The sequence below is a fragment of the Coenobita brevimanus genome, chromosome 13, assembly GCF_032717465.1.
Source record: "Coenobita brevimanus isolate Jiangsu-jjx chromosome 13, ASM3271746v2, whole genome shotgun sequence".
Lineage (NCBI taxonomy): Eukaryota > Metazoa > Arthropoda > Malacostraca > Decapoda > Coenobitidae > Coenobita > Coenobita brevimanus.
Genome location: NC_136966.1, coordinates 49,349,752 through 49,377,007, shown reverse-complemented (window position 1 = coordinate 49,377,007; position 27,256 = coordinate 49,349,752). Strand labels below are relative to the sequence as shown.

The 27,256-nt window shown below is 41.7% G+C and overlaps 1 protein-coding gene across 1 annotated transcript in view; it reads right to left on the bottom strand.

Annotated features, from left to right (window-relative positions):
- LOC145415676 (uncharacterized) overlaps positions 1–27,256 on the bottom strand; it is a 561,483-nt gene that overhangs the window by 39,680 nt on the left and 494,547 nt on the right. The window contains exons 62-63 of the mRNA XM_080284894.1: positions 24,671–25,783; positions 24,255–24,404 (exon numbers count right to left, since the gene is read on the bottom strand). Coding sequence (XP_080141020.1) covers positions 24,255–24,404; positions 24,671–25,783 — 1,263 coding nt within the window. The remainder of the gene's footprint in view (positions 1–24,254; positions 24,405–24,670; positions 25,784–27,256) is intronic.

Genomic DNA, 27,256 nt, shown 5'->3' with positions numbered 1-27,256 from the left:
TATCATCTAAACAATTGCCCGTACAACACTGTCTTCTTGGATAAAAGTGGAGCCCACAATATGTCATGATGGATAATAATAGTATTAATAATATATAATAATAATAATAATAATAATATTATTATTATTATTATTATCTAATCCTGTGTTGCCTCATGAGGTGCGTAGGAGCCCGGGTCTAGGCAAGTTGGTCCTGACATTTGAGTGACCATCTCACTCATGCCTGAATGGCATTACAAGGGCAATACCGGTAAACCCCAACCATCCCTTGGATATAAACCTGCACCGGTTCAATCCGGTTGGAGCGCCTTATTTGCCCACAAAACCACCAGGCGCCGAAAACAATAATAATAATAATAATAATTATTATTATTATTATTATTATTACCGATACTACTTTAAAACGTTCTGAATTTTCTTTACCCTATTTTGATCTTTCCTTTCGACACTTTCGTGTCTGTATGGGTTTCCGACAACATAATTATCATTAATTATTAAGTCTTGCCCAAAATAACAAAATATTAGTGGGGAAAAAGAGTCAATTAAATGTCATCTACCTGTACTTAAGATCTAATCAACACTTTCACTGGCTATTGTTTTATGGGAAAAAGTTTCGAGTACGGTACTGAGAGAGAGAGAGAGAGAGAGAGAGAGAGAGAGAGAGAGGGGGGGGGGTAAGCAGGCTCGCTATAGACTACCAAATTCAACTTCTGGCAGGAGACAGCTAGATCTGCAGAATGAAGGCTTACTCAGCATTTCGAGAAACCAAGATTACATCTCCTGTGCTCCGATAAAGGAGTGACAATAATCTATTTCCAGACTTCTAAATTAAAGTATGGTATGATGATGTAATTCTTAATGAGCATAACAAACACCTGTCACAAGGCTCTGGAGAAAAAAAAAAAAAAAAAAAAAAGGGTACCGTGGGCCGTACGACTTCGCACTAATATCTAACAGCTCTCTGACGTGCTTTGTAGTAAGTTCGACTTCTTCACGAGGTAATGGAGGGGTAAAAACGAGTTATGCTAACAGAAATGCAAAATTGTTTAACAAAAGCTTGTTTTACAAAGTCAGCAACATTACAGAGCACTACCTGACGCTTACCAAAACATGGCATCGCATGGTTTCAAATTCCATACAAAAAATAAAAATGCCGTGAGCTTTAGCTACGGACAAATGATGTTTGCCAGATAACAGAATACGGATATTTATGTAGCAGTATATATTTACATCGTACCTACCAAAGTGCTTACACTTCACTGTCATCGTCAGTGACTGTCATGTTCTTCGGCTTGGTACCAGAGTTTACAGAATAGGCCTAAGCATACCTCCTCTCTGGCAATGAGGGGGTAATAAAGGTGGGGCAGCTTTGCTGTACCTGACGCTACCTACCACTCAGTCTAAAGTTTTTGGTAGGAGAGAACCAAAAACTGAAAGTTTACACACACACACACACACACACACACACACACACACACACACACAAAAGACAGACCTGAGACTACAAAAAATATTCATTACAAAGAAAAATGAGTAAAAGACGCAAAGTCAAGATCCCATTTCGAGATGCCTGGACACACTATTTAAAAGACCGATCATAGGGACCAAAGAAAGTTCCACAGCTTTCCAGCTGTGTACATGAATGACTAAGAATATCCGTCAACTCGTTTAACAGCCTCGTGTAATAGACTTTAGAGTTGGACAACCAATACACAAGCCTTCAAGACGTTGCCTTTCGTACCCTCTGCCACGCCCGCCACAAACAAAGAAACCCAGGATGTTGCATGTTTTACGATGGCACATCCCGCGCACAATCTTTAGACAAGTTTACATAAAGGGTGGAGGAAGAGGTGGGCCAGATGGGGGGAGTGGGTTTAACTCTGCCTCACCCACAGTTCGCTCCATCTCTATCATCAAGGATTCACAACCAAAATATACCCGTGGTGTGTGCTTGTTCCACTCCTTTCCACCGAGTGGCGCTACTCGTACATACCCAATCACACTTATGCAAATGCTGTACCATCCCGAACATCATAAGGGGTTTCTTATAATTAATCCTAATACATTAATGCAGGGTCCTCATTAACCCAAACAGGATCAAAAACTTCTTATAATTATATTTCATCGCAAAACTTTAGAGTAATTTCTTTTATGAACTAAAAAAAAAATACAAATAAATACATAAAAACCCGTTAATTAATTCTAGCACACTGAAGACTTTCCTCTCCAGGCCTAAACAGAAAAAAGGGACCCCTTAACCACGATGGCTACATTTCTATTCTTGCCATTCCACCATGATATTATAACGGTATATATATATCATTCCATCATCCAATCCTACGTTGCCCCATGAGGAGCGTAGGAGCCCGGGGCTAGGCAGTTGGTCCTGACATTTAAGTGATATATATATATATATATATATATATATATATATATATATATATATATATATATACCTAGGCTGCTTCCCCCAAGGAAAGGGAGGTAGCCGAGACAGGACGACACACTCCCTATTTACTCATCCATTCAAACACATTCATTCGCATCTTAGCCCCAAGGGGAGAAGGGACAGATCCTCACCGCACCACACCGCACAAGGGTCAACTGCGCAATGCAATCAGTGACATCCGCAGCAGGGCCCGACAGCAGAGCTGGTTTACCCCTGCCACATCATAACAGACCCATCCCCTTACCCGCACCTGACCTGACTAGCTGATCAGACCAAATGCGGGAGAATATCCCCTCAGGGCTGCGTCATCACTTATTCATTCACAATTTCTCTCCATTTATTTCTGTCACGCACAACCACTCTTCCTTGCTCAACAGACATCCCTCTCGCATCCAGTGCTCTCTTCACACTGTCCATCCATCCTATTCGTGGTCTTCCTCTCAGCCTTACATCTCTTACATCAGATCTAGTTATCTTTTTCACCAATCGCTCATTATCCATTCTCTCCATATGCCCAAACCATCGCAACACCCTCTGCTCAACTCTACCAGCCATCTCCCGAACAACTCCAGTTCTCCTTCGCACTTCATCATTTCGCACTCGATCCATACGCGTCACTCCACACATACTCCTCAAACACCTCATCTCCATTACATTCAAACTTTTCCTCTCTGCTACACCCATATTCCATGTTTCAGCCCCATATAACGCAGTCGGTACCACAACACCCTCATACAACCTTCTCTTTACATCCATATATATATATACCGGTACAAAAAAGCTGCATTGTTTGCAGTTGGTCCTGACATTTAAGATGAGTGAATATACCGGTATATATATATATATATATATATATATATATATATATATATATATATATATATATATATATATATATACCGGTACAAAAAAGCCGCATTGTTTGTTTGTCCTTCAGTCACGCCCAAACCAAGGGCCAGAGACCCCGACACATATATAAATATTCTGAATCAGGGTAACACAAGGATGGTTTGGGGGGGGGGGCAAAATTCAGATCTGGGTCATTTGACGTCACCGGTAGTGTTCTCTTTTTGGCCCGGGCATCGCCGGTCATCTCTGAAAACCAATTTCTGGAATGGAGACTCACATGACCTCCAGTTCGGACATAGGCTATGTGAGGTTGACCTTGGAGGCCATTTGAAGTCACTGATCGGAGGTCATTTGAGGTCACCGGTAATACACGCTCGAATGACTGGACCCAGCAGACCAACTCATGGCACGAAGACTCACATGACCTCCAATTCGGACACAGGCTTTGTGAGACTGACCTCCGAGGTCGTTTGAGGTCACTGGTCGAAGGTCATTTGAGGTCACCGGTAACACACGCTCGAACCGGACCCAGCAGACCAATTTTTGGCATGGAGACTCACATGCCTCCAGTTCGGACATAGGCTAAGTGAAGTTGACCTGAGGTCATTTGAGGTCACCGGTAATAGTAAACAAGTGCACACAAATACTGCGCGTTGGTCTGCGAAAGCTGAAACGAAAAGTTACTGGACCTCTTATAATACCTCTTCAAAAGCATAAGAGGCACATGTTTTTCTGGAGAAGAAAGACTGAACCAAAACAAACGGGATTAGTGTTCTTTTTTGGCATGGGCAACGCCGAGTACCTCCTCTAGTGTGTGTGTGTGTGTGTGTGTGTGTGTGTGTGTGTGTGTGTGTGTGTGTGTGTGTGTGTGTGTGTGTGTGTGTGTGTGTGTGTGTGTGTGTGTGTGTGTGTGTAGGGGGGGGGGCTCAGAAAGCATCTGCCGAAGCGAAGGGGTGGCAATGCCTTCATCAACCCCTTCATTTAATTCTTTAGTTGCTCAACTAACTCGTACAAAAGGCGTCATTGTAGTGAACGAGTTACCGCAGCTACCCAAGTTAAAAAAGTTAAATAGCCTACTTTTTAGTATGTGACTATCACTTTACCGTAATTTACCGGTATATATCCTATTACCATACAGTATACGGTGTGTGTGTATATATATCCATCCATCCATCCATCATCCAATCCCACACTGCCCCATGAGGAGCGTAGGAGCCCGGGGCTAAGCAGTTGGTCCCGACATTTAAGATGAGTGATATATATATATATATATATATATATATATATATATATATATATATATATATATATATATATTCGTTCTTGTAATCCAGTTGTAATTGGCACGAGTTCCCCCTGAGAACTATTCTGGAATAAATTAAGTAGAACATAGGGCCGCAGACGCTGATTACTGAGTATATGACTTCTTCACTCCGATGACGTATTTTTGTAGTTTATTCTTGCTACCTCCAGTCGATTTTATTATATTTGGAAAGAACTTTTGAACGCGAGGGGTTTGATACAGCCTTCATTAACCTTGTTCACTACCAGGGGGCTCTCCGAAGTTGAATAAAACCTCTGAAGGTAGCAGGACCAAACAAATAAGGTGTCATCTGTGTGAAGGGTTAAAAATTCTAACAGACGCTTGTATATTAGAGAGAGGGTGAGAGCTGTATATATTTTGGACTTTATAATCTCTACTGCTTTGTAAAACTTTGATCATACGCTTTTATTATATATATATATATATATATATATATATATATATATATATATATATATATATATATATATATATATATATGTGTGTGTGTGTGTATATACACTGCTCTACATAACTAACTCTCCTCTTTTCCAATCTCCGATCTCAAAAAAGAAATAAAGGAAGAAAGGACAAAAGAAAGGAGGAGGAGGAGGAAATGCCGCACATCTGATTAAGAGAAGGAAGTCTTTAGAATATGAATAACGTTTTACTGCTGAGTGACATTTCTTCTAAAAGATCTAGTTCAAGCGGGTGGGCATATACGGTAATAATAATGATGATGAATAACCGTATACAGACAAGTACCGGTACTGGTACTAGTTTATCCTTAATATCTTCCGTATATGTACATTTACTTTTAAACATTACTTTTTAACACAAGGCCACTGATGCACTGGGTTAGCACGTCCAGATCGCAAATGTAAGAAGCAAACTTCGATTCTCGGACCGGTCAAACTGGTGTACTCAGTCTGTTTACTTCGTCACTTCACCCAACAATGTAAAGGAGGGCTTTATGGATGTAAAACAACTAGCTACTGCCCGTCGAATTCTAAGGGATGATCTGGACTCAGCAGAAAATGACAGTCTGCTTTAATACCCCGCATGTTGACAGGCATTAATCTACGCTTTCCCCATAAATGTGGTAGCGATAATGAACAAAGAAACTGCAAGAAGCTCCACTGTCGTTCTTTGTACATACATGGCTAAATATAACATCTATGAGTAACTCTTACATTCATACCACATGGGCTGCGTCAATCTAACATTCAAACTCCATCATCCCCAATTTACATATTATCTTTACAAATTGCCAAACCTCATACCCCATTCACCCCGAATACCAGGGTTGTGGAGTCGGTGATATTTCCCGACTCCGACTCCAGAAATTTTACAAGTACGACTCCGACTCATTAAGTATATACTGTACTACTAATACGGCACATGGACATGATGCAGGTAAATGAATATTCATGAACTATGATAGATGCAATTCTTAAATCTATATTTTAAATTCTCTGCCTTCAGTGCTTGCATAATAACAAATAGTTAAACCGTTATACGTAGTTGTAATATAAATTGAATAAAGTAATGAAAAGATATGACTGATAGCATTTCAGAACCAAAATGATCGGAGTCGTGGGAATTTGACCGACTCCAACTGCAACCAAAAACAGATGACTCCACGACTCCGACTCCACAAACCTGCCGAATACCCAATGTCAATTTTATATTTTTCTTGCTACTTTCTGAATATTTTAGTCTGGTTTAGAGGTTTTCAAAATGGAGGAGTAAAATACCGCCTTCTCATTTACCATCTAACATATAAGCAGACTTTACTAAGTTGCATAAAATCGTCAGGTAGTACAATGAATAAACTGAAACTGGACGTCCAGTCCACGTACTTATTGAGTTAACATTTCGATTACAAAGTCTTTCTCCCTCTTACATTCAGACTACATCCCTCCAATTTAAATAGTATCCTTTAACACTGAATCTAATCTTTTAATTAATCCTTTCGTTGTGGTTGGTTCACTTGGGTATTTTGACCAGGCTAACGTAGATGTTGCTAGAGAGAAATCGTAGAGTAGGGCCTAACTCCTCTGCTACTGGTACGCCCAAAATACTCTAAGAACACCAGGCGATTTTGTTCAGTCAGAAAGTCCTAGTAATCAAAACGGTTAACCCCTTCTGACCGAGGACGTCTTATTTCCTCAAACGGACAGACGATTTCTTTCGCTTAGATTTTTTTTTTTTCTTCAAACTGGAGGGGATAGACGTTATCGTAATTAACCATTTGAATAAGAAAGATAATTCCAAAGTTGATCAAACTCGTCTGTAGATAAAATGAATAAACTAAAGGGAAGCGTACGACTTCCCCCCCCCCTTGCTATCATAACGATATTTTATTCAGCTTCGGAGGGACCCCAAGTAATGCAGGGGATTAAGAAAAAATAATAATACAAAGGTAAAATCTTCCGTGTAATTCATCAAGCTGCAGGACTCCATTACCACAGCGCGCGATGTAACCTGACAGTGATGACAGGAGAGGGGGGAGGAGTAGAGTGGTGAGACTACTTACCAAAACGGATACGATACCAACACACATGGCTTCCATGTATAACATGATGAGGCGATACGCATGTGAAAAAAAAAAAAAAAAAAAGCCCAGGCCTAAGTAAGCTTTAACCCTTCAGTATTAGGGTACCTTTTAAACTTTTACTTTCGCTATCTCCAAACGATTTTATTGGCTCAGGAGATACGTTTCAAATTCGTGGGGTTAGCCTACATATAGTCCAATCCTACATCATTCCCTTTACTACTAGGGTGCTCTCCTTAGCGGAATGAAGTTGTGGTAGCAACAAGAATAAAATATAAATGATGTCCTCAAGGTGAAGGAATTGGATGGGGAACATGGTTCAACAAGTTTGCATACATGTTCCTTGGCATATATATCTGTTAGCTAGCGTATCGAATACTCATCAAACTTTTCCTTGGCATAGCCGCTCTTTTAATAATTCAAAATTAAAACCAGAAGGTTTGTTTAACTAACGGGCGTGCTAGCATCCTGGAGTTAAAAGATGTCTTGGATAACTCCTTCCATGCTGTGAACGTAATAAGAATTTTATTTCGGCTAATAGCCTACCATGGGTTATTCATCTAGGGCCTAGGTGAATAACGTACGTTTACGCAGCAAGGGTTTTGCCTAGGTCCTAGGATAAACCCTTGTTACGTAAGCGTTAGTTCTATTACCGTATCAACGTTCTCTGAGGGAATCAAACGATGAATTGGCCTATTGTTAAACCTGAAAGATGCACACCATACCGTTACAATAACGGTAGCCTACCGGTACTTTACAAATGCATGAAAGCAAGAAAGTCCTTTTTACAACAAAAGCATAAAGTACAAAATTATACTTTCGGCAAAAGCATACGAACCAATGTAAGGCACACCTGCGTGGCAAAACTGATGAAAATGGGCGACTATACCGAGACGAACGAAGGGAGGGTGAAACTCTGGGGGAATTACATTTTGGAGATACGTGAAAGGGCGGGATGAAAAGGAAAGGGGAGTGGGTGGGGGTGGGAAGGGAATAAAGAGAGGGCCAGAGGGAAGGATGAAATGAAAGGAGGGGAGGAGGATACTGAGATCCAAGGGGTGGGGGGTTAGGAGATAAAAGTGGGTAAGGAGGAAGTGGTGAAAGGGAAGGGTGGGGGAGGAAGGAGGGAGAAAGCGAAGGCCAGGGGGGAATAGACGATGGAGGACAGGAGGGAAGGGTGGAGGAGGAAGGAGGGATAAAGCGAAGGCCAGGGGGGAATAGATGATGGAGGATAAGAGGGAGTGAAAGAATGAACAGGAAACATATAATCAAGAAGGGTTAGACGGGAGAGACAAAGGGCATGATGGATAAAAAGTAAGGCGGAACAGACGTCGAGAACCAAGTGGAAAGAAAGATGCGAAGACTGAAAAAGTTAAGATGAGAGGAGGGTAAAAAGGACGTGTGTAAAAAAAGGGGGGGGGGGGTGAATAACTGATGGCGAGAGGAATGGAATGAAGACGGGTAGGAAGAAACTGCACAAAAACAGGGCAGCCATAGAGAAAATAGAGGGTGATGGACGCGTCGACCATAAAAAACAGCGAAGTATGGAAAGAAAAGAAAGAAAAAAAAAAAGATGTAGCTAGGAGAAAGAAAGAGGGGGAGACAGAGAACTGGAAGGAGAACAAAGATAAGTAAGAAGAAAGTCAGACAAGTATGAAGAAGAAAAAGAGAGGACGGAGAAATGACTGACGAAAAAAAAAAAAAATCTACCGAAAGAAACGATGCGTGATCCAATAGAGACAGAGCAGAGAAATAAAAGGAAGGAAGAATGGAGAGGGAGGGACAGAGGAACGGAGGGAAAAGGGAATAAATGGCGTAAAGAGCAACCGAGAGAATTGGAGGGAGAATGAAGAGATAGAAGGGAGAAATGGAGGATGGCGGGTGGGGATAGTAACGAGGTTGGAAGAATGAAAAAACAAAAAAAAATAGGAAGGTGGGGAGGCAGAACTTCGACAAAAGGAAAATAGAGAGTGGGAGAAAGGTGCGGAAGGAGGGATGAGAGGGAGAGGGGGGGGGGACGGAAGAAGGGTGTGGCGTGAGGAGACCCTACCCTTGTGTTATTACTGCTCCCGGCCACACCCATCGCGGTCAGGGAGAGGGAGCAAGGTAAAAATAATACACGCCTAAAGAAGAACGCACAGAACACACGATGATAAAAACTGGTGACACAGGCTAAAACCACGGATTAAATGAACAAAGTGAATGAAGTACAATAAAGAAAACAGAAGACTAGAGAATAAGTGACAGTCTACTTGAGGAGAGGGTGACTGAAATGTAGTAATCATAATTATGCTACCTGAAAGAGAACATAACATGGTAAAATAAAACTAGAAAGAAAAATACAAGAGTAAAGAAAGTCTGCGGCGGAGGCTACTTGATTATAGAGGGGGACTTGCCTATATAACAGAAAAGAGAAAGTGAAAATTAGTAAGCAAGAATGAATGAAAACATGTGGAAAAAACGAAGGGGGTGAAAAATACAGACCAGCAGACAGTAGAGAAAAATTGGGGGGTGAAAAGGGTCCAAGCTATGTTGAAGCTGTTACATCAATGAGTATGTGGGCATAGCTGTTTTGTTTCTAATACCTCTTCCTAAACGATCAAATTTAGATATTATACCTAAGTCTTCTCTTGTCCTATACTCATGTCACTGATACCGACATGGACTTACCGAACAACAATATTAACCATTTGACCCCAGTGAGTAGGCTATCTTTAAAACTAGCCACGACGGTATCATCTGGCATCTGACGGAACAGGTGTGTGTGTGTGTGTGTGTGTGTGTGTGTGTGTGTGTGTGTGTGTGTGTGTGTGTGTGTGTGTGTGTGTGTGTGTGTGTGTGTGTGTGTGTGTGTGTGTGTGTGTGTGTGTGTGTGTGTGTGTGTGTGTGTGTGTGTGTGTGTGTGTGTGTGTGTGTGTGTGTGTGTGTGTGTGTGTGTGTGTGTGTGTGTGTGTGTGTGTGTGTGTGTGTGTGTGTGTGTGTGTGTGTGTGTGTGTGTGTGTGTGTGTGTGTGTGTGTGTGTGTGTGTGTGTGTGTGTGTGTGTGTGTGTGTGTGTGTGTGTGTGTGTGTGTGTGTGTGTGTGTGTGTGTGTGTGTGTGTGTGTGTGTGTGTGTGTGTGTGTGTGTGTGTGTGTGTGTGTGTGTGTGTGTGTGTGTGTGTGTGTGTGTGTGTGTGTGTGTGTGTGTGTGTGTGTGTGTGTGTGTGTGTGTGTGTGTGTGTGTGTGTGTGTGTGTGTGTGTGTGTGTGTGTGTGTGTGTGTGTGTGTGTGTGTGTGTGTGTGTGTGTGTGTGTGTGTGTGTGTGTGTGTGTGTGTGTGTGTGTGTGTGTGTGTGTGTGTGTGTGTGTGTGTGTGTGTGTGTGAGACCTCGTTCCCTGAGGCTCAGCAGTCCTCCTAAATATTATTCACTTCCACATATACGTCAGCACGTGTTGAAGCGCCTTCCATCGCGTTCCGCCAAGACTCGCGCCCACCTCGAGTCCCTATCAGTTGACGAGATCTTCGAGTAGCAAGATCGATACATCGAGGCCAACTCCCAAGACGTAGCTGACTCCCTGAACCGCCTGCAGTTCGAGGACAGCCACCCTGACTGTCTGCTTGCGACGAGCCAGAGCCACGCCGACGACGTCGCCATCCTGGACTACATCATCCGCGCTATCTTCAAGTTTAACAACGTGCCGACTAGCACCGGCTAGTCCGCATCATCTCCACCCGCAGTTCTTCACTGGCGGGCCCATTGGCCCGCTTCCACTCTGATCTTGTTAGGTGGAAAAATCTACAACAACAACATGTCACCACTTCGGCGCTAACATCCGCCGTCCATGGCGAATAAATGCTAGGGCTGCCTCAGTCAGGACTTGAGTACTGGTATTGATGTAACGCTGTCCCCCGTTACCCGTAACGAGCTGTCTCCTGGGCGTTGTGAGCATGTGCGGACTCTGATAAACTTGGAGCCGTAGTCAGATGTCCCTTTCCCATTTCATGAGATCTGAGTTAGGTTACGTTAAAGTGCAGTACCTACTATTTTCAGGACAACTCACTACAGCTCAGCTATTGTTAGACACCCCTTCTTTCTAAGCATGTGCACAACGCCCAGGCCACAACTCACCATGTGACACCGGGTATTAGCAGGTGTGTGGTGGGGGCGCTCACGACGAACTCACTCGATGTAGTGCTGCTCTTGGATGCCTGCCCTTTCCGCTCTTCCTTCCTCTTCTGTCTTTCTTTCACCTTCCTTCTGTCTACCGGTGTTCTACGTTGAGCGACAAGGCAAATGGTTTCCTGGACACCAAGAAACCATTTGGTACCGTACGCTGGGTGGCAACCATATAACCAAATTATGGTGCCTGTTGGTTTACTAGGCAATAAAGGCACTCCAATCCGATTGAGCCGGTGCAGGTTTATATCCAAAGGATGGTTGGGGTTTATTGCTCACGCAATGGTACTCAGGGATGATTGAGGCTGGTCAGTCTCATCTTAAACGTCTGGACCAACTTGCCTAGCCCCGGGCTCCTACGCTCCTCATGGGGCAAATTGGATTAGATATTGATGTTTTTACAAGACGTCGGCGGGTTGCATGGTAGCCCTGTAAAGCCTGCTTTAACAAGTCAAATCCCTCAACCGTTCCCTGCCCCAACCGAGATTCGAACCCGCATCCATTGGGATAGGAGATAACCTATTAACAGACTGCCAACGTCTCTTGATTTCACTACGTCCAAAGGGACTTTTTTTTTTTCGGCATGATATTTTCCCTCATCTATTTTTCACTTTCCTCTGCTGGCTAATCAAGTCCTAGGCTGAAAGTGGTTTGGTACGTTTCTCAAGCAATGGATGATTCTCTTTTATACGATGCCGCAGAAAAGAAAGTGACGGATACACCCAAGTGTGAAGCAGAAGCAATGGAGTAGCAGGCGAACATTTCCATCAACCGTATGGAAATCAAAATAATTTTAAACCTTTTCACTAAGGTAGATTTTCCTTAAGTAATTATAATTACCTGGCTAACCAGAATACCGATATGCATTACAAAGCTCGTACCCACGCCTAACTGCCAAATGGTCAACTACCCGTAAACAATTAATAAACTGATAGGGAGACGTGTTAAGAAGCCTCCAATGCCTACAAGAGAGTACGGCCCCTGGGGATGTATATACAAAAGATCTTAAATTTTTAAGATAAACAAGCCCCCACTTACCAACTTAAATAACTCGCATTTTTTACATCCTTCACTGTTGTTTGGTTGTGATATCTCTGGTACCTGTGAGTTAAATATAAGGTACTGTAATCATAAAACATCGAGTTTACCTGCCACTCCAGCTTACGAAAGCTTATGAACAGGATGTCAGTTTACCCACATGATCTAGTGACAATAAATAAATAAAAACTTTGTCTCTCTTGATTCTCTCTCAAATGACTAAATATTTAATCAAAATTGTGAAATCGCAGCAACTGACACTGATGATTTGGCATTACTTAGCCGTGTCTTCAAGTGTCCATTGATTCAGATTTACCAGACTGGACTGAAGGCCGTATTTATCCGTGGCATACGGGACTTCGCATGATTTTATCCCCCCTAGCAATTAACTACAATTATCATACCTTGATATTAAGCATATTACACCTTGAGATGCTGAGTTAAGTATCGACATGGTATGCCTCAATAACATACATGAGGGTGAAAATTGTAACATGCAAGATAAATCTCTGAGGACGTGCTGCATTTTACACCTTGATATGTCGACAATAAGTATCGACATGGTTTGGCATAGTTACATACAAGGGGATGAAAAGGAGTAACATACAAGATAAATCCCTTAAGATGTGCTACGAAGACTACGTTACCTAGATGTCCCAGGTCTCACAAGTTTTTGATCAACTCCCTGACGAAACCATGCTCTGTTTTTGCAGGAAACATTTGGGTAGCGAAGAATATTCATAATAATCTTATTCTTTATACAGGAAAACAAATCAGTTGCGAGAGGGCAATGATCATGTTGACGCTTACTTATTACCTCCGACAAGGAGGTTATGTTTTCACCCCTGTCCGTTTGTTTGTTGGTTGATTTGTGAGCAAGATCACACAAAAACTACAGGACGGATTTCCATGAAACTTTGAAGAATGGGCCTTGGTCCAGAATACTCTCCATTAAATTTTGGTGCGGATCCGGATATAGTTGCGGATCCAGGATTTTTTTTTTTTTTTTTCACTTTCTTTAAAATTGCGATAGGGCGTTGACGGAGGTATACGCTCTACTGAGTGCCATTCTAGTTTTAATTATTCATTTTTCTTTTTTAAAGGAAGAAAAGGCTCGATAGCGCAGAATCATCCCGTGTATTCATTTCTCCTACTAAAAAAAAAAAAAAAAAGTAATGAGCGGGAACTGACTATGTTTGTTTGTGCCTTGTATAAAGACAGGTCAGAGTTTATCCCAGACTACCTCACTAATGTCAGAGAGAGAGAGAGAGAGAGAGAGAGAGAGAGAGAGAGAGAGAGAGACTGGTTTAAACAGGGATGACGCCTAATAATGTCAGATGTTAGCCATCTTCCTAACAAGTTAGAAAAGGCTGATATTATCATGTTGCCTCTGACGCTAGGTAGTTCGAAACAATCGCAACCATTATTTCCATTTTAACAGTTTAGCCACATACGCACGGTAGTCATACACGGCTGAAATAACAATGAACATATTTGCTCTTAATTAGCCTATATATAACCAAGAGAATTACATATTTTTCATTTAGGCTACCCAACGTAAGTGAAATCTTTAACCCCCTCCCCCCCAAAAAAATCATAATTCTTCCGTTACATTCTGTGGAATGGGGCATCTTAGTAAAATATTAAAGTTTGTACTCATTCGAGTGCTTATTATGGTTAATGCAGTCTTGTATTTAGTTTATATTTATTTTAGTGGAATTTATGTCCCTAAACATGATCACCATTACACATTCCAGTAAAGGCGATCAGCTGTATAGATTTGCTTACAAACTTGACGACATTGCAATGTGCCTTTACGCCATAGTATTTACCCATTCCTTTGATAGTGTTCTTCTCGACGACTGAGGTTAAAATAACGAAACTAGTGATGTGGAGGTGTGGTGGTTGGCTAAGAACAATGGAATCTGAAGAGGTGGCAAAAAAGTTCCGTTCTTCAATCACCATCTAATATTCTATTTTAGTGGATATTTAAAATTATTAAATAACTGAGCTATGAGATGTAACCAGTATATTATAACTTGGGCGAGCAAATCTAGAAACAGTGAAAGGTAACTCCAAAGCTAAAATAGCATTTCTTAAATGTGCCTATTTGGCGGCAATAACTTCTCAAGTCATAATAAATATCAACCGGAACCATTACATTATTTCCTCTTGGGTGTTGAAATTCGAATAGTCCGCGCAATAACAATGGCTATCACGCGTTTTGTTTGTTTTCTTTTGGGCGTTGTACTGCGAACAAATTCCTTTTACAGCAAATTATACTTTTTTCTTTCATTAATATTCTACTCTGGACACGGTCCCACTGACAAGACTTCCAGTAAGGCAAAACACTAACTTCCATAAGCCTAAAAAACTACAGGAAATTTTAAGTTACTATTAGACGAGTAAGTTCAAGGGTCTGGCAGTGTTGCAAATGTACGATAATTATCGTATACATACGTTAATATTGCCAAGTACGTGTACGATATCATTACGTACCTTTTGTACGATAATTTTAGGTTGAAAGCTAGCATGGCAGTATACTGTATTTTGTGGCACGCATAGTTAATCATTCACAGTTGTTCCACAAACTGACAGATGAATAATCTTAAGAGCTAATGTAATGATCACTGAAAATACCTCTTTTATGGTCTTGCTGTTATCATCTGCACGAGAAATCACATTTCTAAGAGTTATGGACCGCATTCTGCTGCTAGTCACTGATTTTCTAGATTGGCACAAAGGGTATTTCTAGTTACATTACTTTTGTAATGAAGGATATGATTATATTATTATAATATCATTACGAGATTTTCATGGTATGCCCTAATTCTGATACAAAACAATGATAAATATACACCAAAGAACACATCAGTAACTTACAAAATTACGGGACTGATGAAGATACTTGTAATGGGTAAGTTTTCAGTAAATACATCAGGGTATCGGCGACAGTTTTAAAATACGTCAGATTAGTGAGGGGATGCTTTGGCCATGTGGAGAGGATGGAGAGGAAGAGACTGACAAGGAGAGTTTAAGTGAGTGAGGTGGATGGGGGAGGGGGAGGGGGAGGCCAAGGATGAAATGGAGGAATGAAGAGGTATATGAGAGGAGGGGGGGAGGGTGAGCTGGGAGGAGGAGAGTGAAATGGCAGGGGACAGGGTGACATGTCGGCGATTTGTTTGTGGCCACCCCATACGGGTTAAGGAGTCTGACAATAGATAGATAGAAAATATATAATTACTAGTGTACTGTAATACCAACCAAAAAACAATATTTTTGAAGAGCCGGTACAATAATTAACATCTAAAAGTGTGGCAATGCTGGGTTCTGGATTTGCAGAGTTCGATCAAGCAGCCTGGAACATCCTGCGAAATTCGTACGGTAGGATGTTTTCACTGAAATGAGTATGGCCTGGGTACCGTAATAAACCTGGGATGTTCCTAAAAACGGGTCGTCAGTCAACCTAAGGTGCATTACTGTTGCTGATTAATGAATTCCGTTACAACCAATTTAACAGCAATAAAACATGCAACCGTCACGCAACTACGATATCCTGAACAAGCATACATACTGTACTTGCAGGTCATCATTACGATGAGCCGCTCAAACTGATGTACTTACTGATATTCGGAGTTGCCTCCGGCTGAATCTTATTTTCTCTTCACTACTTTCCTTCCTTCGGAAACCGGAGCGCATTGTACCCACCCTGATATACAGCGTCATCCATTACGTACACTAAAAACTGAAGAACAAGAAAACTCCTCCAACAAAAAGGCAATAAGCCATACCCTTCTACAGTCGCACAGCACTGAGAGTACGAGGGCGGCACTGGCAGGGCGCTTGTGGGTAGCTCGTTGCCACATACTGCTGCAACACAGGCCGTCATTTATTCGCTGTCACGTAATAATTTCTCAGTTAACATTATGATCTGGTTGAAGCAGTCTACCGACCTTATTCTGCAGGATAACCAAATCACAATATACAATTTACAAGACAAAGGCTTAGTCACCTATAAAAAAAAAAAAAAAAATGCTAACCACCAACCGCCAATCTCCCCTCACAAGGACTAACCAGTCCCTAAGGCAGCTTACCTCCCCTTGGCCCATGCTACGCACTGATACTGGCAGCTTTGCTCTGTACAGATAGCAGTCCGTCGGGCAGCATACATCCCGTCCCCTTGCTGTACACTAATACCAATACAAGTGCCGGTGTGCCGGTATTGTCAGTCTTAGGCACAGTAGCTACAAAATCCTTTGAATACTAGTCAAGCTGCTGGAATTTAAACAACAGAAAGCCCATCCCCTCCCTTTTTTTTTACCTCTTAACACCGAGCATCACCACTGGCAGATTAATCATGGAGTGGGAGACTGTAGGCCCCTAGCACCAAGATACACTACTCCACCAAGGCAGAGATTCAAAAGGGAATACTAACCTACCGTGGAACAATGATCTATTAAATCACACTAACTAACACAAGTCCCAAGCACATGTATAAAAAAAAAAAAAAAGAGCACTAAACTGGAACACTGACGTGACAACTCCATCCGTAACAGGAACACCAACGTGACTATAAGAACACCAACGTGAGAAACCCACCCAGGCCTCCCCCTTGGGAAGGAGGGAGGGAGGGAAGAATACCTCCCTAGTATCTCTGTAAGAGGTGACTAATGGAAGGAAAGAAGGTATAATGAAGAATTAACGCCAGGTCATAATATGGCTGTTTAGGGAGTAAAGGAAAAATAAAGACCAAAAGAAACACGAAAATATCAAGCAGTGAGGCAGGACAGAACAGCAGAGGAGGACAGTAAAAAGGGAAAGACTGGAGACGAAAATGTCCCATTCTGTTGCCTCTATGACAAACAGGGATACTGGGGAAGTATTCTCTCCCCCCCCCCCACCTCCGCCCCGAGGGAAAGACGCAAAAATGGGGCCTTTTTGTTTCCAGATCTTTCGTTCTTCTCTTCTCTTCTGTCCACACTCTTTTAACTATTTCCATGTTTCTTCCAGCCTTTATTTTCCCTCTACTCCCGTCTGGTTCTTCCAGCCTTCATTTTACCCCTATTGCTCTCTGGTTCTTCCAGCATTTATTTTCCCTCTCCTATCTTTTTTGACATTCGGTCTCATGGCATGGATAGTTTATGGACTTCCCACACTATACTACTTTGTCGCCAAAACAGCTTCAACGTCACTACCGCTTAAACATCGAGTCACTACCTTTTCCCTTTCTGCTATTACCTTTCTCTGCCTTAATGCCATATGGTCTTTGTTGCCTAGTGTTAGAACATTCAATAAAAAAATCGTATTATGTCGTTTCTACACATAATCCATATCCTTAACTTATTCCAATATCCCTCTTTTAGTTTCTAACTCTCCTTTGCTGTGTCCTCCCTGCTCCTTACTATACCTTCAAATCATGACATAGTACCATATGATCTTTGCTATCTGGCACATACATTTCATTCACTCACCCATGACCAAAAAATATTATCAGGGTACGATATATGCAGCTATACAGCAAACTCCTCTCTGTATCCTCCTACTTTCTCTATACTCATTTCAAAGCCAAAGGTGGATGTTGCGTACATATACGCAACGACCTATCTTGCTCTCATGTTCCTGAACTTGATTCTTCTGAATTCTCTACTCTCTGGCTTCGGCTTTCCTGTCATTCTCTGACTAAATATATCTGCGCTGTTTACTTATCTCCTAATTCCACTGACTATCAAAAATTCTTCGACTATCTTACTTCTACATTGGAACACATTCTATCTATTTCTCCTTTCTCTGAAATCTCCATTCTTGGAGATTTCAATGTTTACCACCACCTTTGGCTCTCCTCTCCTTTCATTGATCCACCTGGTGAACAAACCTTCATCTTTTCTGTCCTTAATGACTCAGAGCAGCTTGTACAGCACCCTATCCGTATCCCTGACCGCCTTGGAGAGAGCTCCAACATACTTGACCTCTTCCTTACAACTAATCCTTCAGCTTACACTGTTAATCTTTTCTCTCCGTCGGGCTCCTCTGATCATAATCTTGTTACTTTAACGTGTCCTATCGCTCCTGTACGGCCTATGGACCCTCCAAAGAAACGTCGTCTGTGGCACTTTGGGGCTGCGGATTGGGAGGCCCTCAGGCAATACTTCTTTGATTTTCCTTGGAATGATTATTGCTTCCATGGCCAGGGGCCATCTGAGTGTGCCTTGTGCATTACGGAGGTTATTCTCTCGGACATGGAAGCATACATTCCTTTCTCTTATCCTCTGACTAATGCAAGAAAGCCTTGGTTTAATCACGCTTGTTCTAATGCTGTCCGCAACAAGGAGAGAGCCTATAAAAGGTACCGGAGCCAACCCACATCTGAATCACATCTTTTTTATGTTTCTGCCCAGAATCATGCTAAGTCTGTTCTTCGCTCTGCTAAAAATAATTTCATCCATACTAAATGCTCTCAACTCTCCAACTCGAATTCTTCCTGCTCCTTCTGGCACACCATGCCAAAACCTTTCTAACAAATTTATCTCATCATCCTTTCCTCCTCTATTCTACTCTGATGGCTCTGTAGCTATTTCTTCTACTAATAGCGCAGATCTGTTTGCTCAGACTTTCTCCTCCAATTCCACCTTAGACGACTCTGGTGCTGTTCCTCCCTCACTTACCCCTTCTGATTTCCTCATGGCTGACATTAAAATGTCTTCAGCTGATGTTTTTTCTGTCATCACTGGCCTCAATACTAACAAGGAATATAGGCATGATGGGGTTCCTCCTTTTGTCCTCAAGAACTGTGCTTCTGTGCTTACACTCTGCCTAGGTAAGCTCTTTCGCCTTTGTCTTTCTACTTGTACCTTTCCTTCTTGCTGGAAGTTTGCTCTCATTCAGCCGGTCCCAAAGAAGGGTGACTGTTCACAATCCTCTAACTATCGTCCTGTGTTTCAAAAGTTTTTGAGTCCATTCTTAACAGAAAAATTTCAAAGCATCTTTCCTATTACAACCTTCTTTCTGATTGTCAGTGTGGGTTGCGTCAGGGATGCTCCACTGGCTATCTTCTCACCTGCCTTTCAGATTCCTGGTCATCCTCCTTTCGCGACTTTGGCGAAAGTTTTGCCATTGCACTTGACATCTCAAGGGCTTTCGATCGAGTCTGGCATAAATCTTTAATTTCCAAACTGCCCTCTTATGGTTTCTATTCTTCTATCTGTGCCTTCATCTATAGCTTCCTTTCCGGTCGTTTTACAGCTGCTGTTGTAGACTGCCATCATTCTTCTCCTAGATTTATTAACAGTGGTGTTCCTCAGGGCTCTGTCCTATCACCAACTCTCTTCCTTTTATTCATCAATGATCTTCTAAGCTGTACATCTAACCCTATCCACTCGTATGCTGATGATTCCACCCTTCACCTTTCCATTCGGTTCCCGCAACGTCCATCTCAGCAGTTACTTCAACAAACAAGAGATGATGCTATGGCACACCTAATGTCTGACTTGGCTTGTATCTCTGACTGGGGTAAAAATAATCTTGTTTTTAATGCATCAATGACTCAGTTTTTACACCTATCAACCCGTCAAAATCTTCCACAGGAGTACCCACTAATGTTTAATAATATCCAGCTCAATCCTGCATCATCCTTGCACATGCTTGGAGTTTCATTCACATGGGACTTATCTTGGAAAGATCATACTGCATCTCTTGTAAAATCTGCTCCCAAGAGATTGGGTGTGCTAAGCCGACTCCATGCCTTCTTTACTTCTGCACAGTTGTTGACTTTATACACAGGTTTTATTCGCCCCTGTTTAGAGTACAACTCTCATGTGTGGGGAAGCTCCCCACATACAGCTCTTCTCAATTGGGTGGAGTCAAAGGCTATTCATCTCATCAACTCTCCTCCTCATACTGGCCCCCTTCAACCTTTGTCTCTTCGCCACACTGGTGCCTCTTTATCTCTTTTCTATCGCTACTTTAATGGTCACTGCTCCTCTGAACTGTCTGCTTGCATCCCTCCACCTCTATGACGGGCACGTAGCATCCGTCTAGCAACAAACTCTCATCCCTTTGTTGTCCAGCTCTCTAATGCAAGAGTTGACTGTTACTCTCAGTCCTTCATTTATGCAACAGGTCAACTCTGGAACTGTCTCCCTCTGTCTGTATTTCCTACTTCCTATGACCTCCAGTCTTTCAAACGCAGTGTGTCCAGGCATCTCAAAATTAATGGATCTTGAATTTGGCTCTCTTTTGTATTGTTTTTGTTTCTTTCTTGGAAGGAACATTAATGTGGGCTCAGCCTTTGGTTCCTTCTTCCTCGCAAAAAAAAAAAAAAAAAAAAAGAAGAAGTGGCTAAAGTGGTTACAGGATAGGGGTTCAGTTGAAATAAGAACTGAGTATATCGAGAGCAAGAAGCACGTAAAGAGACTAGTGAAGAGGAAAAAGAAGGAGGTAAAAAATGATCTGGGAAGAAAAATGAATGTGAACTACTCTGAAAATAGGAAGTTATTCTGGAAAGAGGTGCGGAAATGTAGAAGTGAAAGCGGAAAGAAATGTGATAGTGTAAAGGATGAACCCATGGAGATGCAGTAAGGAACAGATGGAAAGAATATTTTGAAAGTCTGATGAATGGGAATAGAAAGAGCAGTGAAGCTGTAAACATGATCAGTTTTGGGGGTGTGCAGAGAAGGAATGCAGTGCCAGGAGTCGTGACACTTGCACAGGTGAAAAGCACTGTGAAACGGCTGAAAAATGGGAAAGCAGCTGGGGTTGATGAGGTGTATGCAGAGATGCTTAAGCACAGTGGGGAGAGTGGAATGAAGTGCTTGTTGGAGATACTTAAGAAGGCATGGATAAGTGAAACTGTGCCTGCAGAGTGGAAAAACGCTGTGATTGTACCCCTGTACAAAAATAAAGGTAAGTGAAGTGAGTGCAAGAATTATCGTGGCAGGGATGGTATACAGAAAAATTATTATAGAGATAGTAAGAGAGATATCAGAAGTCCTAGTGAGTGATGAACATGGTGGCTTCAGGAGTGGCAAAGGATGTGTGGATCAAGTATTTGCAATGAGACAGATAGCAGAGAAGGCTTGTGAGAAGGACCATACGGTGTTTATGGCATTCATGGATCTGGAAAAAGCATACAACAAAGTAGACAAAGAGGGATTGTGGAAATTTTGTGCATGTATGGTGTAGATGGTAAGCTGCTAAGTGCTGTCAAGAGTTTTTATGATGGTAGCGAAGCATGTGTAAGGGTTAATGGGCATCTAAGTGGATGGTTCACGATCGGTGTGGGTGTGCAACAAGGTTATGTAATGTCCCCGTGGTTGTTCAATGTATATATGGATGGGGTGATGAGAGAAGTGAAAATACGAGTACTGGAGAGAAGGATGGCGTTGGTAATGAATGGTGATGGATGGAATATCTCAAATTTGTTGTATGCTGATGATGCAGTACTGCTTACAAGTACCGGACAGGAACTTGGTAGACTAGTGCAGAGTTTTGCTGATGTCTGTGAGTGTCGTCCCTTGAGAGTAAATGTAGAGAAGAGTAAAGTGATGGTTATTGAGAGAGAAGGGGACTCCCAGTGTGATGTCACAGTAAATGGAGAGAGACTGGAATTGGTGAGAGAGTTCAAAAACTTGGGTACAGTGATAGAAAAGAGAGGAAAATGTGCAAAAGAAGTTGAAAGTTGAGTGACACAAGGAAGAAAAGTAGCTGGTGCAATGAAGGCCTTGATAAGAAACAGAGGCTTGAGTGTTGCAGCTGCACGAAGCTTGCATGAGGGAGTGTTAGTGCCAGCTCTAACATATGGGTGTGAGACTATGGTGTGGTATGAAAATGTAAAGTCAAGAGTAAGAGCAGTGGAGATGGGACTGTTGAGGAATGTATATGGAGTACAGAGGGTGGATAGGATATGAAATAGTGTGATTCATGAAAGGTGTGGAGTGAGGAAGTCGATGGATACCAGAATTGAAGAGAGTGTCCTGAGATGGTATGGTCATGTGGAAAGAATGGATAACAAAAGAGTGGTGAAAAAGGTATACCTGAGCGAATTTGAAGGAGGGAGGAGGTGAGGTAGGCCAAGGAGAAGGTGGAGAGATATGGTGGATGAGTGTTTGAGGAAGAGAGGTTTGGAAGTCGGTGAGGCTAGGGAACTGACAAGAGATTGAGCTGGCTGGTTGAATGCTGTGAGGAGAAATGCATGATCAGGGATTTTGGCACCCCTTGTGAGCATGGCAGCATCCGGATTGACTCAATCGGATACATTTGTGTGAGGCCGCAGAATGTGGTGAATATTTTTTTTTGGTGTATCCGGTAGAGCCAGGATTCTGGGGGCTTGAATGATGAGTGAATGGAAAGGTGGCCTATTTGGATTGGGCAAGTTTGTGCTGTCTGGACATTGCTATTCCTCACCCTGCCCTTGGGTGGGAAAGGAGGTCTGGATGATGATGATGATGATGATGATGATGATATACATAGAGATGTAAAGTGTGTATTCCTTGTTGAACACAATGCATTTAATTGTAGAAAACAGCATGTTTTCAAACATTCTAAACTGCTGTCCATCTGGGAGCACTGAACAGAATTTTTCCTCTCCAAATTGCTGTGTTATGTGACATTATATACTTCTTCACGGGTCTCAATGTGTTCATATATGCTGCATGAACTCCTGCATGGAGTTATTCAGTAATGCCATACCATTGTGTACCTCAAAGCTTGTGTAACAAAAATGCAGTGCATTCCACACTCAACATTCCCAGTCTAGAACTCTACAGTAAACATAGTTACATATGGTACACACAATGAACTGCACTGTGCAAAATAAATAATTTTGGTTTACCTGGCTCCCTTTCATTCAGTGACTAAGGAGGAAGAATATATTGGCATATCATGTATGTCCTAGAATAATTTTACTATTAGTGCTGCCTGTGCCCTCATGTGCTGGCATAGCCATAGCTTCAGCAAGCAGTGAGATATAGAATAACAGTAATACAGTACGAGGTGACATGTAAATCTAACAGAATCACTGTGCCATCAAAAAGTAGTATGAAGTATTTCATTGCCTTTGTGCCCTTACTGCTAATCCCTCTAGTCCCCACATTCAAACATTACTGCACTGTCTTCATCATTTTTCCCTAGTCTCACAATAATGTTAAGTGTGATCTGCTCTGTGTTTTACATCACTGCACTTCTGAAATTAATTCATGCCATTCTTTCACTGATAACCTGCCTTATCAACTTTTTCAGCCCAAATAAAGTACTGTACTGTACATCATTTATAGTTTATTCTTGCTACCATCAGGTGCTTTTATGCAGTTTTTGAGAACACCCTAGTAGTGTTAAGGAAAATGAAGATATCAAACCCTTCAACTCTGAAAAGTCTTTCCTGAACTGAATATAATTGAGTGAAAATAGCAACAATACAATAAGAATGATGTCCTCATAGTGATGGAGTTAGAATCAATGAGCTTTGTGAATATGGTACTGTAAAAAATTATACAAGTATTATTACAGAAGAATGCAGAAATCAGTACCATAAATTATGAACTAAGTAAAAAAATTCTTTATACAGAAACACATAATTTTCTATAGCTCTCTCAGCGTTGAAAGCCTGACTTAGCTGAATAAAAATCACTTGGATCAGCTATCATAAATTGATAAGGTGTCCCAGTCATTGCCTGACCTTAATTTTGATATGTTTTAAAAATTTTAAGGGAGAGACAATCCAATCACCTTACAAATTTCGTCTCATACTAGCCAGCATAAAATGCTTTGGTGTCCCAGCTATTCTTTTGAGGTTAATGAAGAAGTTACAGAAGATAACTTTTTAAAAAGTTAATGGTTGTTGCTGGGGAATAATGTATGGCTTGTACAGCTTTCTGCATACACTGTAACTGAAATCAGGGTACAGTACTCACCTGTATCTTGGAGCGTTGCTCTGTAGTGATGCCACATGTCTGAAGGGACACAATGAGAGTGATCTTTGATTCCACCCACACTCTAACCTCCTCTTGCACGGTAACAAACTTGTTCCACAGCTCCAACGCAGTTTCATATCTCAAAATCACCTAGCACAGGAGAGAAGGAAAAGGAATGTCCTGAGTTCGAAACAATAAGGATGTGTAGCATATTTTTGTTGCAAATCAAATAATGCAAGACCTAAAACACAAAATTCCCTTATTGCTGTATACCAATGCCTGTGAGAAGAGTTAGCTTTTAACATTAGTACTTTCAATTTTCACCCTTGTTTTAAGAAGCACACAATTGATGTAAAATAAGAAATCTTTGTATCTCATTTCTAACTACTTAATACCGTAGTGCATATTTTACTTACTGATTCAAGGCGTTGTGAAACGCTGTTCCAGCGAGTCAGCTGTGTCTCTACACAGTGCGTTTTCTCCACCTGCACAGCTCGACTCTTAAGAATTTCCAACAAATTTTCATTAGTAGTCATTGAGCCTTGAAGACCTTGAAGTTCATCCACATACTTCCTGAGTGCCACCATATTGACAGATGCTGGAAGATCCAGTGCACTTGCCATCAGATCTTCAACTTCCTGAAGAAAACTGTCAACAGCATCAGAAGTTGACATATATTTCTGCCACATCTCGAGTCGATTCTTCAAGTTGGAACGAGTCTCTCTTATGTTTTCTGAGAGTGAAGTGAGTTCTTCTTGTAGAGATTCAATTTGTGCTGACAGTTCAGCTAAATGGCAGGGATGGTGAGGATCTTGATTTAAAGTTTCCATGCACTGTTTTACCTTTACTATATCCTCCTCAGTGCGTGCCAGACTTCCAAGTATAGTTTGACATGAATGAAGGGCAGCTTTGAGTATTTGCTCACCTTCTTTATCTACTGCTTGACATCTTTCTAGAGTACTCTTGAGATGCACCATTGTGAGAGATATACGTTCCACTCTATTTACAGTTTTCTGGACATGATCGAGAGTGTGTTCCAAGGATGCAATGCGTTGTTCAATAGTGCAGAGCAATTCCTGGCATGTGAGTGACAGCTGCCCAAGAGTTTTCATGAGTTCTTCATCTTGTTCATCTTCAGCACTTGATAACTCAGATAAATGGTCCAAGTTGTCCTTACTATTCATTACCTTGATACGAAGCACTTTATAATTTTCAGATATATCTCGAAGCTGTGGAATCGATGTAACATTTGTGTTGATATTCTGAAGGGCAACTTCAACATCAGAAAGTGTGTCTTTAGTCTCAGTTAGGAGCTGAGGTAATGGAACCACCTTGATGTGAATTTGATGAAGTTCCTTTTCTTTTCTGTGAAGCAAATCTTCAAGCTCTTGCCATTCAGCCCTGAACTGAGAGAGGAAATGGCGCTGGTGTGTTTCATCAGTCATGTTTACCAGACCGACAGATTTATCAAAGTGATCCAGACATTCATTCAGCAACACACTTTGACTATCAAACTGGGCTTTCAGGTTCTGAGGAGAGAAAAATAAGTACTTCATATTAAACAAGGGATACTCAGTTCAGTCCTACTGCACACATTACCAGATTTTATCCTTACTATTCACATAAAAAATTACCATCCATCATCCAATCCTAAATGCTGCTTCATGAGGAGTGTAGCAGCCTGGGGCTAGGCAAGTTGGTCCTGACATTTAAGATGAAAGTGACCAGCCTCACTCATCCCTGAGTGCATTATGTGAGCAATAAACCCAAACTACCCCTCGGATATAAACCTGCACTGGCTAAATCAGAGTGGCGCGCCTTTATTACCCACAAAACCACCAGGCACCATAATTTGGTTATATGGTCACCACACAGCATAGTAAATGGTTTCCTGGTGTACAGGAAACTATCTGACTTGTCACTCAGTGCAGAGTCACCCATACGTGGAAGGAAAAGGAAAGATCGAAGGAAAGAAAGACAGAAGAGGGAGTGTAAAGTCACCCACAGGCAGAAGGAAGAGGAAAAAATTAAGGAAAGAAAGACAGAAGAGGAAGGAAGGAAGAGAGGAAAGGGCAGACACCTGAAGCAGCACTATATTGAGTGAGTGGATGGTGAATGCCCCCCACCTACCGCTATCAGTAATGTACCTTCAGTAAATCATAATTTTTAACATCCAAACTCATTTCTCATACACACATGAGGTGAGATCCACAGCATGGCTCATTTATCTCTCTGGAACTCTGATCAGTAGATAAGTAGGACTCAGGGATAATTCCACCTTCTATATTACAGAAGGTACAAGGATTGTTGCAAGACATGTGCTGGGTAGTGAGGGCACAATATCCTTTAAAAAAGTTTATAGGATATAGTTTCTAGTCCTATTTCTCACTCTCTTGGTTACCTTTTATGACATCTCTCCATCTAATGTCAGATTCATAAATCCCATAAGGGGTGGCAACAAACAAATCACCTCCACGTCACCCTGTCCAACATCATTTCACTATCCTGTTCCCAGCTCACATTCCCCTCTCTCATATACCTCTCCACTCCATCCCTCAATCTTATTCTCAACCTCCCCTTCCCTCTCCTCCCCATCTGCCTCACTCACATAGACTCTCCTCATTGGTCTCTCACTCTCCATCATCTCCACATGGCCAAACCACCTCAATGTATTTCTGCTAAAGCTTTTTATCACATTCACATCCACACCACAACACTCCTTCCACTTCTTCATTTGTCAGCCTGTCTCTCCACATAACTCCACATGCTCCTCTCACATAACTCATTTCCACTGCTCTCACTCTTGACTTGTGTCCTTCTAACAAGGTCTAAGTTTCACTTCCATACATTAGGGTTGGTATCACAATAATGTCACACAACAACTTTTTTTTACTATCATGTTCACTTCCTTGTTCCTTATCACTGCATTCAAAGAACCAGCAACTTTTCTTCCCTGTTGTACCCTTTCAAGCACTTCACTCTCTAAACTTCCATCCTTACTC